This window comes from Dryas octopetala, chromosome 1 (assembly GCF_963921425.1).
Source record: "Dryas octopetala chromosome 1, drDryOcto1.1, whole genome shotgun sequence".
NCBI lineage: Eukaryota > Viridiplantae > Streptophyta > Magnoliopsida > Rosales > Rosaceae > Dryas > Dryas octopetala.
Genome location: NC_141366.1, coordinates 8,272,921 through 8,293,270, shown reverse-complemented (window position 1 = coordinate 8,293,270; position 20,350 = coordinate 8,272,921). Strand labels below are relative to the sequence as shown.

Below are 20,350 nucleotides of genomic sequence, written 5' to 3'. Positions count from 1 at the left end.
CACACACACACACACAACCTTAGGTCTCTTTTGTAGTCATGCCACATCATGAAATGAATGTATTCTGTAAACAAAAATAAATGAGAATTAAAATTATGGATGTAGCTTTACTCAAACTGTAATGCGGTTCTTAAGAGAATTGTTAGCTTTTTACCGAGTAGCGAGATCGTGAATCCAATTAACTTCTGTAAATCTCAAATTAATCCACATTCCTTGGTAGTGTAATAGTGCTTCCCTCATATTAAAAATTCTTATGTATCATAATATTCAGATATACAATGCTACAATAGTGTTCTATTGAGGTCCTAAATTGAAGATGCATATTAGTGGGTAAAAATAAGGTGAGATGCATGTTATCTGTTCATAACTGATTTAAAATTAAGTAAATATATATACATATATATATATTATATATGACAATGTTTTCTTGACAGACAATCTAAATTCTTAAATAGGTTGAAGTGTTCTGTCTTGACTGACTGAGAGAAAATACATTACCCAATATATATCTCACCGCTATAAACATAGGACCCTCTCTTGCTTTCTTGCAATGTGTGCCATCTACTATGAGAATCTGATCCTCTAATTAAAAGTCTTGTCCGGCATGCATAGAATAATTAAAAACTGGTAAGGTTTAATGGCTTGCTCAAATACCATAGTGTGGCATGCTAGACACTTGCAACCGCGCATGCATTGTCTTCTTGTTCTTGTCACGTACTTACAACTCTCAGCATCTACGTAATTAATATCTCTTCTTGCTACTTGGCATAATCTTCAATCTTCATGTAAAGTTATGTCACACGTTTAATTACCAATAAGTAGATTTGACAGAGATGGCACTCATTTCAATCCTCTGCTGCTGCTATTGCCTCCCCTGTTACTCTGCTAATGGTTGGGCACGACCATCAAGAGCCAAGCGTTCTAGTAGTTTCAAATGCACCCTTCTTTTACAGAGACACCGAGTGCTTGTACTTCCATCCAAATGTTCATATCTTTCTCCCTATAAATACTGAAGCTTTGAACTTTAGCTCTCCATCACTCTCTGCTTTGTCATATACTTAAGTACATGCATGTTTTCTCCAAAAATGCCTTTCAAAATGGGATTGGTTCTCATTTGCATGTTGTGTCTGATTATGGCCGCCAATCTTGTGGTACTTCATGTTGAAGCACGCCAATTGCAACAACAGCCTGCAGAGGTATCAAAACCCCAAGAGGAAGAAAATGGAAGAACTAAGATGATGGAGCTGTCAAGAGAGACTAAGATGGAGTTGGGTGAGATGAAGAACTTGCCACCTCTTCCTGGTCTTCCCTTTGCACCACCAATACCTCAAATGCCATTTTCACCCCAAATTCCAGAAATTCCATTCCCACCCTCAATTCCACAATTCCCATTCCCTCCACTTGACATCCCTGGCGTACCTCCATTCCCAACAATTCCTAATTTTCCACCACTCCCTCCTCTCAATATTCCTAATATCCCATTCCTTTCACCTCCTCCTGCATAGGTTTCTAAGTAAGTTAATGAGCTTTATGTGCTTTGTGAGTTTCAACAGTGTGTGTTGTATGAAGTATGTAGTCCTTTATTTCAAGTTGATCAGTAGTTGAGTTGGGGTTCACTAGTGTGTTACTCTTTGGCTATGTAATTAATTTAAAATAAACAAATTTCCAGTTTTTATTATGCAGCATATACCATTCAGATCAATTGAAGCTAAAAAGATAACAATTTAATGTGATGTTAGCTGGAAGTATTATGAGTAATCAAAATAGCTAAAAAGATGACTCTTTTTGTTATTGTTCAGTGGCTACCAGAAACAAGATGGAAGTTAACACCATCATCACAAAAATACACTGCTATTCATGAATACAAGATGAGCTAGCTAGCTATGAGTGGTACAAAAACAAACATGCATGCAATTACAAAATGTTCATGGGGTTGCCTCATTGGCTGAAAGCCCTGAGTCTGCAGAATTCTTAGAACCTGGTGGTAGAGGAATTTAAGGATCAACGGAAGGCATGGCTGGGATGAATGGGAATGTGGGTAATGGAGGTATAGGAGGAATTTTTGGAATTAGTGGCAAGCCTGGAAATGGGAGCAATGTAGTGAGATTTTCAACTGGGGTTGGAAGCAGCATGAACTCTTGGAAAGATGGCACTGTTTGTAACATTTGGTTATTGGAAGGGTCATCACTTCCTGATTGTTGTATGGTTGATGGCTTCTTTAGCTCCACCAAGCGGCGAGATGCCAAGCATAAGTGAAAGCTGCAAAGTAATGGACCAAGGAAGAGCAAGTATAGGAGACTGCAGAGACTCGTGAAACCCATTAGGTGTTCAATGGAGAAACTGTAAGTGAAAGGGTGGTGATATACTGATATTGGTGGTGATCAGAGAGGCTGGGGCTTTGATATAGATGAAGAAAAGAGAGAGTGAGTTATGGTTTGGATGCATGTTGGTTGGTGTTCATGGGTTTCATGTTACTTCTACCTTGAACCTAATACTTGAGCCATGCACATAGTTTGGCTTGACACTGACACCAGAATAAGAACTGTTTTGGAGTTTCACTGCAGGCTGGAGAGTCAATTCTCTTGACTAGATTAGGGGAGGGAAGAAATAGTTATCAATTTAGAACCTCATCAGCTGAGTCATTTAATACTATTAATTAAATAATAAAGCATTATTAGTAATATTTAATCATGAGTGATTATTATGTTAGTTATCTATTATTATTTTGTACATCACTTGTAACCAATCTTGAGTATACATCAAAACTTCCACAGTCTCAGGTCCCGGCCAAATCAGCAGTGATGACATTGCCAAAACATCATAATCACTGTCCTCCCAAGTGCTTACATCTAAGGACTCATTAGAATATATAAAAGATGAATAACCAATGTTTAAGAGAAACTTTACCAACAAAAATTGAAGATTTGGACATGCCTACAACATCTCAATAATATTAGAGATAAATTTGGAGTTTTTTTCATTTTTTATCAGAGAAGAATTTGAAGTCAGGTAAGCTCAATTCAAAAAGGGGATTTTGTAGATTAAAGAAAATAGTAAAAAAGCTTATCCTATTGGCAATTTGGCATTCGAACAACCGTTCTCTATAGACATACACAACCAACCAATTGCTCTATATTTCTATTCTTAAAAAAAAAAAAGGATAAAATGAAAAAGTAAAAAGGTAAGAAAACTAAAAAAGGGTGGCAGGGGGTGAAATTGTAAATGGAGCCAGATTGGCAATTGCAACGAGTAAACTTAACAGCCCAAATGCAATCAAACTATCAAACTGCGCTGTAAAACTTGAAAAAAGAAAACAAAAGCAAAACAAAGCTTTACACTCAGACTAAGGAATACGGCCATGGCGAGTTCCGATCCAAACAAGTTGATCGCCAAAGCCGACAAACTGTCAGTATCTCTCTATCATCTAATCTTTTCTTTATATATTTTTTTTCTTTGATGCACTTTAGAAGAGCCCAAGTTGTCTGTTAATTCTTATAAAATAGAATAATTTTCCAGCGATTTTGATTGGGTAGTGGGTATGGACAGTAATCTGTTGGTATAATTGGAAAAAAAAATTCAGTAAATACTTAATCTTTTCTGTAATGGATTGCTGCAAGAATTGCTAATTCAATATAAGATTTTTATTTACTTTCAGATTGGAACTTTTTGTTTTCTGGGTCAGTGTGGAAATGGATGAAGTTGTATAAATTATAATTTAAATTAATTTTTAGTAATCTGTATATGAAGAGCATAGTAAGGATTGTGTGATACATAAATTCTGGAATTCTGTAAGAAACATTTTGCTTGAGCTTTGTATGTTTGTTAATGGGGGGAAGCGCAGAAGAGGGCAAGCTTTGTCTTTTCTGTTGGAAAAGTAACTTTTATTGCTGAAGCATACTACTTTTCCTCTTCTTCTGAATTATTGAATGAATTCCCTGTCTTAGAACGAGACTCAGTCTTACAAGGTGGAATGCCGATTGGAAGAGCGCTACTCTCCTGTATGAACAGGCTGGTACGTATTTTCTGTGCAACTGTAAGTTTTTTTAATAGTTCATACAAGAAGTAATGCTTGATTGGTATTTCTTCTTAAGCACTGTTTCTGCTGTAGCTAATGGGTTTAGGATTGCCAAAAATTATGAGAAAGCAAAGGAAGCGCTTGAAAAAGCTTCGAAAGGACAAGAATTGATCTCTTCGTATCCTCATTTTTTTTTACTAGTATTCTGATTTTGTTTGATGATCTCTATAACTGCTCTCTTGCTATATCCTTTACAACCAACTCAGACCCTGGGATGCTGCAAAGCATATGGAGTCTGCTGCTGCTCTAGCAAAGGAGTTAGGCAAGTGGAATGAAGTTGCTGATTTTTATAGAAGGGCTTCTGAATTATACACTGTCTGCGGGAGATCACAGCCTGCATCAGATGCTCTTGCAAAAGGGGCCCGGTAAAGACATGGCTCACCATTGCGCTTTTTGCAATAAATCCACCCATAATTATCATCCCAATATTTCAATTCAATCTAAATGGTGGATTTTAATCTTCAAATGTTATGCCAAAAAATATAACGGGCCCACTCAATGTCCCTGGAGTGTACAGAAGTGTTAATTTACTTGCAAGGAATTGAATTTGTTGTCTACCTCATGGCTATTTTTTTAACACAATTAGGTTGGTAGTCTTCTTTCTCACAAAAGAATTTACAATTTCTTCATATTAAATTCACTTTCACATGTAGAGGAAGTTACCTGAAAAGTTTATATGCTAGAAAAGCTTTGTTCACTTGAGAGTTTCCCATGTCAAATGAAACTGTTTCTGTTCTTGTATTTTATTTTTCTGTTTTATATGTTTCTGTTTTTAATTGCTCTCGTATTGTGTATATGTTTGAGGTGGATTACAGCTTGAGAGACTTAGCCTCTTTTGTGTTACCTTTTCTTTTTCTGTACTGGTTTTTGAAATGTTAAATTCATTACAGTGCTCTGGAAGATTCTGTGCCTGATGATGCTATTCAACTTTACACCGATGCCTGTGCTATTCTTGAAGACGATGGAAAGGAGCAAATGGCCTTTGATCTATATCGTGCTGCAACTAGCGTTTATATAAAACTTGAGAAGTAAGTTCTGAAATAGCATACCATTTTTTATCTAAATTATGGTAATTATCGTTTTGGTTGATTGAGTGGATGAAGTAAATTATGGTCATTATCATTATAGTCAATTGAGCAGCTTTTACTTGTATGTTTAACCATAATCCTTGAGACTAAAACTTACTGCCTCCATTGTTTACAGGTATACAGATGCTGCAGCTTTCTTGTTGAGATGGGGATTAGCAGCTGATAAGTGCAATGCTACCCATAGCCAGTGCAAGGTGTGAAAGGATTTCGCGTGGCTCTTTATCTTTTGTTTCATTCCCTTGTTGGCTGCATTATATAAAGAGACCAATGTTTTTGCTGCATCTGTAGTAATTAACATTTCTCCACTCATCAAAGCTTATGATTTATCTTCTTGTATCCATCCATGTTTTACAGAACTTTCCATCCCTGTCACCTTCTTACATTTATCCCGACTTTGATACTGTGAAAACTAACTCCATCACGCAATTTCAGTAGTATGCACATATGTGTTAAAGTTTAGGTTATCTATGATTGCTGGCTCTACTTTGCTCATCTGATAACTCATCTAATGACTATAACCTGTGCTTTTGTTTGTGTAAGATTAATCTTAACTAGCATCTGCATATGGAATATTAAAATTTTTTTTTATTAACTTATTGTTATCCTTTTTCCTTTTGTGCATTAGTTGCTCTTTTAATTTGCTTTATGTTTCATGTTTAAAAAGATAAAAAGAAGTAATTTTTACAATCTTTGTTGAATCAGGCATATCTTAGCGCAATAATTGTTTACCTTTATGTCCATGACATCAAGCAAGCGGAAAAATGCTACAACGATTGCTCCCAGTAAGTAAAAGTTTTCACTCAGAAACTTCTGGTATCAGCAATATGCTGTACATTAGCTTTTATTCACTATATATATTGTTACATACTTTCAGAGCCTGAAAATTTGTGGCGTTTTTCTAAGTATTAGAATTACAGGATTTTACTACTTGCTTTGTGTATGGGAAAACGTTTCAACTGACCTAACCTATATCTATATGAAGATCCTAGAATGATGGCATGATAGGCTGTAGTTACCTATTTACTAACTATTATGAAACGTTATTTAGTACTCAAGCTTAGATGTTTGGCTTCTAACTAGTTTTTTCATGGATGTGCAAATTCAAAATTATTTGGTAGCTACTATTGTCTTGTATATCCAGATTCAATCTCTCTCTCTCTCTCTCTCTCTCTCTCTCTCTCTCTCTCTCTCTCTCTCTCTCACACACACACACACACACACAGAGGCACGTACCCACACACAGGGTTGCTGCTGCAACTCTCTTTGTAACTTAACAAATTTCAGAACATGGATCCCTCACGAAATATTGGCTTACTGATATTGTCTCTGCACAGGGTCGAAGCTTTTATTAGAAGTGATCAACACCGCTGTGCTAGTAAACTTCTTTCTGTTTACACAGAAGGTGACATTGAAGAAATCCAACGACTTGCTCAGTCAAGCACAGTTTCTAATCTTGATCACATGGTAATAATATATAAGTTTTGTTTGCTTCCATATTGTTATTTGCATTAATCTAGGCTATGATATTCGGATGTAATCAATTAAATCTATCTTTAATGAAGAATGGAGCTTGGATAACTAATCAAGATTTTGAATGGTTTTGCTTTTGTTTCTTTTTTAGAATGTGTTTTGCAAAGATGCTTGGTTTTGCATACATTGACTAAACTGAAATGGCTGCAGGTCATCAGGCTCGCAAGGAAACTGCCTACTGGTGATGTGAGTGCACTAAAGATCAATGCTTCGGAGGAGCAAGAAGAACCACTGGATGAAAATGACCTTACATAGCCTCAAAAGAAAGATTGCTACATATACTCTCTTTTATAATGTGTTCATCTTAGCATATTCATATACATGAAAACTCTTTGGCATTTACAATGTGATAATTTTGCATTTTATTGAATGAAAGAGAGCTTGTTTTGTAAGCGTGTACTGATTGGATGATAAAGCACCTCATTCACAATCATCAGGAGTGCAATTTCATTGTCTTTTCACTTCCGAGCACTTACTTTCCATTTCATGGTCCAAGATCAGACATTGAATGCATCCAGCCAAATGTCCTAAGTAGAGTTAAATTATGATGAAAATTGAAAAGTGCAATGGGTTAGATTACTTAAAACCCAACTCTAATTCCTTAAACTTTCCCCAAGTTTGACAAATTCCCAATCTTCTAACCAAATCAAGCTGGAATTTTGAGACTTTGAGGTCCCCTAAATTTGATTAACTATTGAATTGAGTAAGAATGAGTTATGAATCGCACAATTTGAGGAAATAGTAGGGTACAGGTGACATTCATACAAACGCCCACACTTAAAACATTTTCAACCGTATAGTGTATACAGGGTACATGTGACAATGGGACATGCCATAAAATTAAGGTGTACATTCATAAGAAAACAAATTCTTATAGTGCAGCAAAATGAATCTGCATAGCAACATAAACTAAACATCCACATTCAATTTCCAGGCATACCATGCTTCTCAAATCGGATAACTAAAAGTCTAAAACAAACACAAAGTCATAATATTGTATAAAGCAAAAGCCAATCAAAATGTACAAATTGCAAAAACTAAACCAAAAACCCATTAATTTGAAATCTATGAGAATCCAAAACATCTAAATAACTAATAAACCTAGGCGGTGAGAAGAACAGCACCACCAGCCTCCTTGATCTTCTTCTCAGCTGTCTTGGAGATGAGCTTGGCTTTGACCAGCACAGGCTGCTTCTGGGGCAACGCGCCTTTACCCAACACCTTGAAGAACCCAAACTGACTCACATCGATCATCGGCACGTTGTCCTTGGTGGCCTTGTCCTTCACCTCCTGGGGAACCAGAGACCAGAGCTTGTCCACGTTGACAATGGGACAGTGGAACTTGTTGCGGAGCCTGTGGAAGTAGCGCATGCCCACTTTACCAAAATACCCCGGATGGTACTTGTCGAACAGGATGCGGTGGTGGTGCATGCCTCCGGCGTTTCCCCGACCTCCGGGATGCTTCCGGTGCTTCCCGATTCTTCCATGCCCGGCGCTCACGTGACCTCTCTTCTTCCGATTCTTCTTCAACCGGGTCGTCATCTCTGCTCCTCCTCCGCCTCTCTCACTCTCACTCTCTCCTCTAGGGTTTCGGCATATTTATGCGGTGCGAATGTGGATGCTGAAGCTTTTAGGCTTGGGCCCAATTATTTGTTTCATGGGCCTTACGACTGATTGCCTGATGAAAAGGCCCAACTACATCAGAAATCCATCAAATCCCTGCTATTCTGAAAACCCGACCTATCGTTCCCATTGATGATCCAATCACCACTTACCCAAGACTTCAAACGGGTTTTGGCGCCAAGAGTTGCTTATTTATATCACGCAAACAACATATAGACAGAATGAGAACAAGTAGAAAACACAATCAAAGAGCACACCTAGTATACTGTGAATTCCTAGTATGTACTGGAATCCAAAGATTTTGGGTTTCCATATTCTATCAGGAAAAGAACACACCATGCATATACTTACTGTATTCTCCCAAATATTTTGGGTTTCCATATTCTATCAGGAAAAGTTTTTATGTATATATATAATCCATGCTCGTTGCCCACCCCAATCAAAATTACCATGGCTCACTCACAATTCCTCAGTTTGCCCTTAGTTGTTTTAATTTTGACCCTTTGCTCCTCTCAAGGATTGTACGTGTGGTCGGCAACTTGATGATGAGAAAGTGATGTTGAAGAGGCACGAGCAATGGATGGGTCGATATGGGCGCGTTTATGAAGATGTAAAAGAGAAGCAGAGGCGCCTCAAGATATTCAAGGAGAATGTGAAATTCATCGAAGCTTTTAACAAACAGAAAAACCAAAAGTACACACTGAGCATCAATCCATTTGCAGACCTAACCAAAGAGGAAAGACAAACAAGACGTAACGGCAACACGAAGAATAGGATGATGATGTCCAAATCCATGAAAAAGAGTACAAACTTTAGATATGGCAATGTGAGTGATGTGTCGTCTTCTGTTGAGTGTTGACTGGAGAGAAAAGGGGTAGTTCTTGTTGGGCATTCGCAGCAGTGGCAGCCGTAGAAGGGGTTCACCAAATAAAAAATGGAGACTTAATTCGTCTTTCAGAGCAACAGATTGTGGATTGTAATGACGGTTGTAACGGTGGTTTTACTGATCAAGCCTTCGAGTTCATCCATCGCAACAAGGGCCTATCAGCTGAAGCTAATTACCCCTACACAGGTGAAGGTGGAAGTTGCAACACTCGAAAGGATAAGGCCGTAGTGTCCATTGACGGGTACGAGGCTGTGCCCAAAAACAACGAACACGCTCTGCTACAGGCCGTGGCCAACCAGCCTGTTACTGTTTTAATCGATTTTCATAGTTCAGAAATCCAATTTTATTCGGGTGGCGTGTTCACCGGCCCATGTGGTACCAACTTATGTAAGAACTGAAACATAAATTATGTAGCATACACAAATCAACAGATACAAGTATAACTCAAGATCAATATGATTCTACTGCTAAGCATATAACTGTAATATATAATTAACTACTAACCTGATGAAGACATACTGCTAGCAAATTAAATACCTCAAGTCAAGATGCTCAAGTCTTCTAGCCATCACAGCAATGAATTAACCTCTCACACAATGGGGCAGAGCTTATTGATTCTAAGTGTTAAGCTGTGTGACTAGGGACCTGTGCTTATATAGAGTACTCATAGATTCCTAGTTCCTCCCATCAAGGACTCCAGAATCCAATCCTAATAGGACTCTATAAAGACTTTGCTGGATCATTGCCTTGTTTATAGTATAAGGCCTTTAAGTAACTTAGTTTTCCTAGTCCAACTCAGATAAGTAATCTATTTAAGATGGACTTGCTGATTTATGTCTTATTAATAAACCTATTACTTGTATCTTAAGTATTAGTGTAATATTGACACCGAATAGAACAATGTATTAGTCCATTTAATTCTTACATTCTCCCACTTGGACAATCATTGTTCTTAATCATCACATTTACACAATACTGCAAGTAATCTGAATTTGCGCTGGTTTTATTATTTAACAAGACTTAGCTCAACTTTGTCAAGATATTATATTGAACACCAGATTATGAGAAACAATTAAGTCATTAAACTGCTTAATCCACTCATAGTCATTGATGCCAATACCATATCCCACATAAGTCATTTACAAGGCATGAAAATGAAAATTGGTTTACAAAGTAGATGTGTCTTGCACAGTATTAAACTTGTAAACTCGGTCCTTCTTAATGATTTTGCCTTCTCCAAATGCAAGATCACAAAATCTTATTAGCAAGATCTCTATACACATGCACAGACATTATGCCTTAATTATTGTCTGCATTATCTTAATGACAATGTCACAATCTATATAGGTACACATGTGAATACCACAATGTATGTATATATATACTTTAAAATTTAAACTGAAAAAACCATATATATTAGAATTGAGCTGACAAACTGAAATCATGATAAGTCTAGTTCAATTTTAATATAACTGAAAAAATTCAAATAACCGAAATTGAATTTATGGCACTTATTGTCTGCCTTAACAACTGAAATGCAGAAAATCAGTAGTACTGATAGAACTGAAGCTCCCACTATTTCTAAAGCTCCCACTAAACTGAAGCATCTAAAAGTGAAGCATCCATATATAAGTGATCATTAACCCTTCAGTGTACAAATATTTTAACTCCCACTAATCAAAAGGGTCTCAAAAAAAAAGCCACTTATAAAGTAGAAATTTAATGAACACAATTTCTATGTTCAAAGAGACTACATGCACAACTATGTTACACTTTTGAGCAAGAAACATATTATGCTACTGAATGTCCTTTATTGCATACTCAAAATAGTAAATAAAATATTTTGAATTCACCTAAAATATGCAAAACTAAGAAACTGATCTTGATCAAATACATAAGCATAAAGTGATACTTCCACATATGAATATAAGTTACGCCATCTACAAACTGAATCATAATGAATGCATATAATCGACCACAAGTGCTTTAATTATATATATATCATGGTCATGCACTGAATCAGTTAAGGCTAAAACACATTCATATACCAAGCAAATTACATCAAGCAATTTCCTACCTGCCATAATAGTGCTCCATTGCTCAAATTAATTAAAAACGATAATCTAATTTATAGTCAAAATTCAAACTCTACATAAACTTCAATGAATATCTAAAGCCACATACCAGCATTAATGCCTACTTCAAATTTACATATAAATTTCATATATGTAATAAGTAAATGACCATAAACATAGCAGTTTCATCATGATCGATCATATAAACTGTTCAAGAAAAGCATTAACTTGATCTAAATGAAATTCGTCATATATGGTACTCACATAAATAAACATGATGGAAATCAACACACATGGATATATGAAATCGATCAGCAGACTTCAGATTAACTTTTCATAACAAATAATTTTTAATAATGCACACAGAAAATTTAATTTCCCACATAGCTCCACTTTTCTGTTCTGCATGAACAAATTTAATATATATACACTAATTGAATAAATGCATATATCAAACCAAATTCAGATCCTTTATCAACAAAATTGCATTATATCTTTATATATATATATATATAAATAGCACATATGCATGACTCTAAGCATATATAAGGCAGCAGGATCAATCAAAGAGGAATAGATATGTTCGATATATTTATCAACAATAAAAGGGACTTGAGTGCATGCAATGGTCTGATTTCGTGATGCAATGCATTTTATTGATAATCATGCCATGTACATATCAAAGCGGATACATATGCCGACATTAAGTCAAGATCATGAAGTTATGCATATACTAATTGATCTATAATTTTTTTGATAATAACAAACATTTATATATATGTATATTTCTTTCGGATCAATATAACTGCACGTACTTGCCGACAATGCTTGATCATGAAAATTGATTAATTATTCATATATAATTACATATATAACTTTGAATAATATATGTGAGAGTATCCAAAGCTTATTACACCATGGAAGCAAAACTAATAGATGTTAATTAACTGAAGGAAACCGAGAGACATACAGACATAGGTATATATATTCGTCCAAGACAGAAACTGATATGTATAAATTCATATATATATATATATATATATCAAACCAAGACTCCATAATTCATAGATACCTGATAGTTTAGCCGCGCACAAAACAAAACTTGGAATCCATAATGGAAAAACATGAAAGTTCTTAACCACGGCTAAGTCATGATCTAAGAGAACTAAAGTAATCTCTAAATCTCACTTCCACTTCTTAAAATTGCTACAATTCAGGGGTTCAATGGAATTGATAGCTAGCAGAGGAATTCATAACTGAAAATTTAATTTAATCTTTAAACTTAATCCCCAAGAAATGCCTTATAAACACAATTAACTCACACCTATAGGCTGAGAGTAAACCATGCTGTAGCACTAGATCATAAAACTATATACACTTCCTTTATAAAAAAAGACCTCCCACGTCAATATGGACAGAAGGAAATCCTTTTCATCTGCAGTGCTAGTTGCTGTTATTGCAGCTGGTTTCTCTTCTCTTAGTGCCAAATCTAAATCATTGAGACCTAACACAATTTCAATGTCATGCTTCCACTTCTTGAAATTGTGACCATTAAGTGGTTCAATGCTAGATTATAAAAAACTCATGGATGCTGCAGTTAGAACCAAATAACACTTAAATTTGATTAAATATGCTTAAAAGAATATATTTTCATATCTGCATTGAAAATATATTCATATGTACCCCAATCTGCAGATGTCCTTGACCACATGAAACATATTTGTTCTGTTCATGTAGTTAAGACTATGTATCATATTCCATTATAAGATCCCTTCTTCTAGATGGTCGTTCTGCAATTTGTTCAGCAGAATTTCCAACTATATAGGAAAACTGATCTTATAAGCAGGAAACAATATGTGAATTCTGTATTTTAAGTATTCAGATGGCTTTAATTATCCCTTTAAAGAGAGCTAACAAAAAAAAACTTTCAATCTAGTTGATGTCAAGTACTGTTAGCCTAATCACAACACTCAATATGCAGAAGGAATTGTGATTTCTGACATAATGACAACTATGAACGAAAACCGAGCAACTGATCACAGATTTATCATCAATTCTATAGTAGATTATATAGCCTTATTAATCCTTGCATGTTCAGAATTACCAGTTGGTACCATATAGGATTAATCAATAAGTAAACAACCTAATAAGGTTATGTATCATATATATAATATATATGCAGCGGAATGAAAAATTTATTAACACATAACCTCATGAAAAATTTGTAGATATGCATGTATACATGGAAGAGAACGAATGGTCTAATTCTGGGAGAAAAACTCTTATTTAGTACAAACCAAAAACCAAAAACTGAATATTCTCTACATGAATCGAATTTGTTGTGTTCACGTAGAAAAGATGAATGCAATGAATCATGTCCCCAATCTGCTATGAGTGCCCTTATTCTGAATATGCTTTATGCAATTTGTTTAGTAGAAATTATATCCAAAAGAAGAAACTGGCCTCATAGTCAGGCTGTGACATGTTAATTCTGCACTTTAAGTGCTCAGATGGCTTTTCCTCTTTTAAGAGAACCAACAAGCACCTAAAGAATGCAGAATTACCTTCTTATGATCTGAGAACATGCTTTATTGATCATTACTCCCAAGATGCAGAAGGATTTGTGTTATCTGACACCTTGAAAACTATGATCATATCTACTAGATCATGTTCTCAATTTGAATTGTTAAACTTATTACAATTCTACAGCGGATAGAATACATAACCTAGTTAATCCTTGCATATACTGAATTACCAATGCTTACTTAACTGATGAATACAAAATACCTGGACTGTATATATGCACAAAATTCAGCAATAAGATAATAAACAATATGGTTATGTATAAGGTAATAGAAAACACTTATGTATAGATTTATTAACTAGTAAAGGAACAACCAATATATATAGTTATGTGACTGTAAACATGAAACTTAATTACTCCACAGGATCGTACCAAATAAAAATTCATGTATGTATTTGTGAACTGCACATATAATTCTTGATGCTCAACAGACAATCTTTAGGTGCAGATCATAAAATACTTGCCCACTTGCTGTGAGCTTACCAGAAGCATTGATCCTTTTCTTTTATTATGTTCATAGCAAAACATGTAAACACTCTAATAAAACATGTATTGCAGGAAAAAACATATGCTAGATGACCCAGATGCCATCTAGCCCAACAGAGTGCTCAAAACAATTCTGCAAAAACAGAAATTAAGAAAAAATAGTACTGTCAAGCAAATCTTGCTTGTCTTAATCTTAACCTGCAATATTAGCTTTTAGGACATAATAGGTGTATCCAAATAATTTGATAGCAAAAAAAAGAAAATTTAAATTTGCATATCAATACCTTTTGCATTATGCTCCTGCAATCTTATTATAATCACAATGTATATATTTCTTTTCCTTTAGGTGCAATATAACTGCACTTGCCAACAAAGCTGATGAAGGGAAACTTATTAATCATTCAAATATATAACTTTAAATAAAATAGGACTTATTATCATGGAAACGAAAAGAAAAACTGAATATGAATCCATATAATCAAAACCCAATACAATGATTAACCATGGAGTCAAAACTGGAATTGTCAATTTATGGAGCAAGAATCGAGTTCCAATTGACGAAGCAAATCAAAACCCAGCAATTAATTCATGTAAAACAAACAGCCCAGAAATTTCGTGAAAAACCCAAAAGGAATGAATTCTAAGAACTCACGAAATCAAAGTTTTCAAAACTGATGAATCAATGCAAATAGAAATTTTCAATCAGTTATCCGCAGCAAACTCATGAACAAAATCATCAAAACATGGCTTTAAATTTCGTAATCAAATAAAAACTCTAAATCTGTCCTTCGGAAATTCGATGAAAAAACATGGAAAGAACAATGACTTAATCCATAAAAAATGTTCTATGCATGCAGAAAACAAGTACCCAAGCCTCAGAACACGCAAAAACATGAGCAGAAACCGAAAACTGAACTGGGTTCAATAAACCCTTGCTGCACGCGCGAGAAGGGGAGAAGAAGAACATGGTTTTGTTCTTTTGTAATAGTCCAAAATGCACCGCATGGTGCTACCGTGCTAGTGTCTTTTAATCTCTAGTCAACGCACCATTTTGGTGCTTTTAATTAATCCAAGTCGCACCGCACCGTTTTGGTGCAGACTTGGTTTGTAATCAAATTCCAGAAACCCATAGGCTATTAATATTCCATGGAACAAAGGACCCGTTAGATAGCATGCACCTTTTGGTGCCTCTTATAGTCGTATTGATTGCAAGCCGCACCATTAATATAATATTCAAAAAAGAAAAGACTATAATATATTCAATGACACTTTATAATGAATATGCATAGAGGATGCTTTATATTGATTTCAACAATTAGTTTGAAATTATCAGTAAAACCATGTGGTCGAAAAACTAAAACAATAATTAACAACTTTATCTTGATCTCTAGTTTGTGTATGGAGGCTCTGATACCACATGTAAGAACTGAAACATAAATTATGTAGCATACACAAATCAACAGATACAAGTATAACTCAAGATCAATATGATTCTACTGCTAAGCATATAACTGTAATATATAATTAACTACTAACCTGATGAAGACATACTGCTAGCAAATTAAATACCTCAAGTCAAGATGCTCAAGTCTTCTAGCCATCACAGCAATGAATTAACCTCTCACACAATGGGGCAGAGCTTATTGATTCTAAGTGTTAAGCTGTGTGACTAGGGACCTGTGCTTATATAGAGTACTCATAGATTCCTAGTTCCTCCCATCAAGGACTCCAGAATCCAATCCTAATAGGACTCTATAAAGACTTTGCTGGATCATTGCCTTGTTTATAGTATAAGGCCTTTAAGTAACTTAGTTTTCCTAGTCCAACTCAGATAAGTAATCTATTTAAGATGGACTTGCTGATTTATGTCTTATTAATAAACCTATTACTTGTATCTTAAGTATTAGTGTAATATTGACACCGAATAGAACAATGTATTAGTCCATTTAATTCTTACAACTTAAACCATGCTGTTGCTATAGTTGGATACGGGACTAGTAGTGATGGGACTAAGTTTTGGCTGGCCAAGAATTCTTGGAGCTCACGTTGGGGAGAGAATGGATATATCAGGCTGCAAAGGGACGTTCCTGCCAAGGAGGGACTCTGTGGCATTGCTATGGAACCCTTTTATCCAGTCGAACCTTATCATCCAATCGCATCAAAACAACAAAATCTTGTTATAGGTAGTTTGAATACTATAGCTGTACTTATTTTGCATATACACGCATTTGTTAGTGTTGCTAGCTTGAATACTACTTATTTGTATATTTTCATCAACCTTTATGCTTAATTTCTAGCCCACTAGTTTCAGGCTTGTGTTTTCTTGCCCAGTGAGAGTTAGGTGATCCCCACGGGCCATGAGCCCATGACCATCATCATCTACAAACAAAAAACCAACAAACAAACAAGCATACAGTAGAAATAGTAGATGACGTGCCTCTATACTAGTTTACGAGTTCATCAACAATGGCACTCTTTTTTATCACATTCATAATGGAAAGGGTAGAGGGACATTCCTTTCATGGTAACTGTTTGGGGATAGATGGATGTATGTTCTATAATTCAATTCAATGCAATTTAGCTTTATATCAATTCAATCAAAGATGTAATTGTTCTTTCTTGTTCATGGTGCAAAGTAGTTTGAAGCTACATAACATTAATTTTATATATACTACTCCAATCTGCAGTATAAAATTTACTTATTCATTTTATTAAGGGATTAATACCATTTTGCTCCCCAAACTATTACACTTGTATCGGTTTGCTCCCCAGACTTTTAATTTGGAAAATTAAGGACTCTGACTTTTTTAATTTTGCCAATTGAAGTTCTTTTGTCAATTTACATATTTTTTATCCAAATCTTTGAGGGCAAAATGGTCCCTTCCAATTAGATCTTATCATTTTTTCCTCATGTATCATTTTTTCTCTTTTATTTCTTGCTAAATTTTGCTTGATCATCTCGACATTTTAGATGAAAAATGTATAAATTGACGGAATAACCTTAATTGGCAAAATTAAAAAAGTCAGGGTCCTTAATTTTCTAAATTAGAAATCTGGGGAGTAAACTAATACATGTGTAATAGTCTGGGGAGCAAAATAACATTAATCTCTTTTATTAATCAATTTATCTGCTACCATATTCACTATTGGCTGCCGTGTCACTGTGTGTGACTGTGAGAGTTGAGGGAGGAGAGGGTCATTATTGGCTAATTCGGTAGCCTCGCTCGCTGTGTGTGCTTCTGACTCTGACAAAAGGATGCTACTGTACTAAAGTTGCACCTTTTTCCCTTGGAGAGCATCACAGGGAGCTTGGAGCCTTGGCCATAATCTGTATTTTCAGCCTTTTCCCCCTGTCATATAAAAACACCCACATTTTTCTTTTCTATTCCTTTTTTATTTCTAGCTCAATAATTTTGTCCACTTTCAACGGAGATCCCGACACACAAAGACACAATGGTTTTTTAAAGTCTTCTTTATAAAAAAGTATTTAGTTAGCAAAAATAAAACTGTGTTTTATATGTATAGAAATAAGTTTCTTAAGAGGGATTCATTTTGACAAAAATAGTATAGGAATGCAATTGAATGATCTGAACCGTCAATTTGTTATATTTTCATTCAAGAATCATTTTTATATATTAAATTATAAACTATTTAATTATCTAACAGTGATTAATAAATAAACGAATAAAATATTTTTAATAAATATTAAAATAATTATGATAATAATCAAATGAATTGCAAGTTTGAATTCTTTTGTAGATTGCGGTTTATTAATTGGGGTTGTCTCGATTTTATAATGGCTGGCTCTCCTGTACCCAATTCGACTCCCTATAATGGTAACAACAACTTTTTATTGGGTAATGGTGACACTATGAGCATCAATCATACTGGTAAACTTCCATTAACCTTGGGTTCTAAGATCTATTCTCTTCAAAATGTCTTTCACGTTCCCTCATTGCGTAAAAATTTACTTTCTGTTGCCCAATTTACTAAGGATAATTCTGTGCAATTTATTTTTGATCTGTTTGGTTTTCGCATTGTTGACATCCATTCTGGTTTAACTCTATTTCAGGGCTCTTGTAGAGATGGCTTATATCCTCGATCTCTTCGCCTCTTCTCCTCAAGCTTTGTCTGCATCTCTCTCTTCCTCTGTCTGGCACAATCGTCTTGGTCATCCATCTTCTTCGATTCTTCGTCGTTTAGGTTCTAGTTTAGGTTCTTCATTATGTAATAAAGACTCATTTTGTAAGAGCTGTGCTCTTAGCAAGTCTACTAGCCTTCCATTTACTCTTCATAATAAACGTGCCCTGCATTCCTTTTATTTAGTTCATTCGGATGTTTGGATGTCTACAATTGCTTCTTCGTCTGGGTACAAGTATTATTTATTATTTACTGATGATTTTTCACGTTTCTCTTGGATTTATCCAATGAAACGCAAATCCGAAGTCGCTACTCATTTTCACACTTTCATTGCTATGGTTCGGAATATTTTTAATTCCTCTATTAAATTTATTCAAACTGATGGTGGTACTGAGTATGTTAACCATCATTTTAAATCCTTATGTCTTCATTTAGGCATTCAACATCGGCTGTCTTGTCCTCATACCCCGCAGCAAAATGGCTTGGCTGAGGAAGGTGAAATGAGAAGGTAAAGAATTCTCTGTATGTCCCTTCATTGATTGATGCTGTTGGGTGAGGTTACCTCAGTTTCCTTCTTCATCTTGAAGCAAAGCAAAAATAATAGGAAACTTCCTTGCTTGTGGCTCACAGCAACCCCACCTAGCCATCCCTTTTATAATGGATTCGTATGGAGTGGTCACTGGTATCAATTAATTGCTTGGAGCATCAATTAATTGTACATATAAAGCATGAGCAGAGGACTATAGGCTTAGGCCACTGGTATTGTTTTCCATCTTTAGGCTGCTTGAGTGGTCCTTGACGTATAAAGAGAAGAAGATGGAGTCCCTGTTTTCCATCTTTAGGCTGCTGGAGTGGTCCTTGATGTATGAAGAGAAGAAGATGGGATAATCGATCTCCAAATATAGTACGTTTCTTGATCAATGATCACCCCCCTTTTTAGCTTTGCAACAGGTCACTCACTATATAAAATAATAGTATAAGAAAAGTAAGAGGGAGTGGATCGAATTGGGATGTATGTTAAATAGTGCCTTGATACTACTTTTAGACTTAAGATTACAATAGGATTAAAACGCATTGTATGGGTTTTGTTGGTGTCAAAATATGTGTTCTTTTGTGTGCCTTGAAGTGACCCTTAATTAATTAATATTTCATATATTATAAAGGATCTTTAATTCAATTCTCAATACTAAAGCTCAACAACTACATGTAGTCCGAGTTGTCTTTCAGTTCACAATGAACTAATTAACCAAATGCCATATAGAACAAAATAAAAAACAACAACAATTTGCATGAAATCTTTAATTAACAAATAACATTCAACCTTCATATATATTATATAGTAAATTATATTTAAATCAATAAAACATTTCAATATTACATAATAGTCAATGTAAAAGTCGTTGTGGGGTACATAATGCTTTATCAAGAATCATGGATTATACTGAAGAGAAAAATAAGTTTATATCTGGTTGAGATGATATGCTTGACAAATACAGTACTTGTGATAATACTTGGTTGAATATCATATATGAGTTGAGAGAAAAATGAGCTTATGCATATGCTAAGCGAGCACGGACATGTGGAATGAAAACAACTCAACTTAGTGAAAGCGTTAATGCTTTCTTAAAACGTCAGATTCTAACATGTCATAATTTTTTACACAATTTAAATAGATGATCAATAATAAATTAATGGTACAAGAAGTCAGAAGCAAAGTATGATTTGTGTTATAGGTTGAAAATGTCTGTTAAAATGTTGACTCAAGCAAGTATGAGATAAAGTACCATAAAATGTCAAGAAGAAGAGTAATATCAAGGAAAAGACAATTGTGATTGTCAAATAACTAAATAAGAATAAACTTTC

At 35.0% G+C, this 20,350-nt stretch overlaps 2 protein-coding genes and 1 pseudogene across 2 annotated transcripts; 2 read left to right on the top strand and 1 right to left on the bottom strand.

Annotated features, from left to right (window-relative positions):
- The first annotated feature begins 3,245 nt into the window (after positions 1 to 3,245).
- On the top strand, positions 3,246 to 7,154 carry GSNAP (gamma-soluble NSF attachment protein). Its single transcript, XM_086238314.1, has 9 exons — positions 3,246 to 3,405; positions 3,945 to 4,012; positions 4,109 to 4,193; positions 4,282 to 4,440; positions 4,966 to 5,103; positions 5,279 to 5,357; positions 5,866 to 5,945; positions 6,498 to 6,627; positions 6,844 to 7,154. The coding sequence occupies exons 1-9, from the start codon at positions 3,359 to 3,361 to the stop codon at positions 6,946 to 6,948; spliced, it is 891 nt and encodes a 296-aa protein (XP_086094440.1). The 5' UTR covers positions 3,246 to 3,358; the 3' UTR covers positions 6,949 to 7,154.
- A 509-nt stretch (positions 7,155 to 7,663) lies between these two features.
- LOC147297326 (large ribosomal subunit protein uL15x pseudogene) lies at positions 7,664 to 8,274 on the bottom strand (annotated as a pseudogene).
- A 598-nt stretch (positions 8,275 to 8,872) lies between these two features.
- Positions 8,873 to 19,375, top strand: LOC147297325 (senescence-specific cysteine protease SAG39-like). The gene is given in 6 exon segments (XM_086232109.1): positions 8,873 to 9,166; positions 9,168 to 9,190; positions 9,192 to 9,580; positions 16,303 to 16,530; positions 18,923 to 18,995; positions 19,267 to 19,375. Coding segments are annotated over 6 exon segments (1,116 nt in total).
- Positions 19,376 to 20,350: the final 975 nt, after the last annotated feature.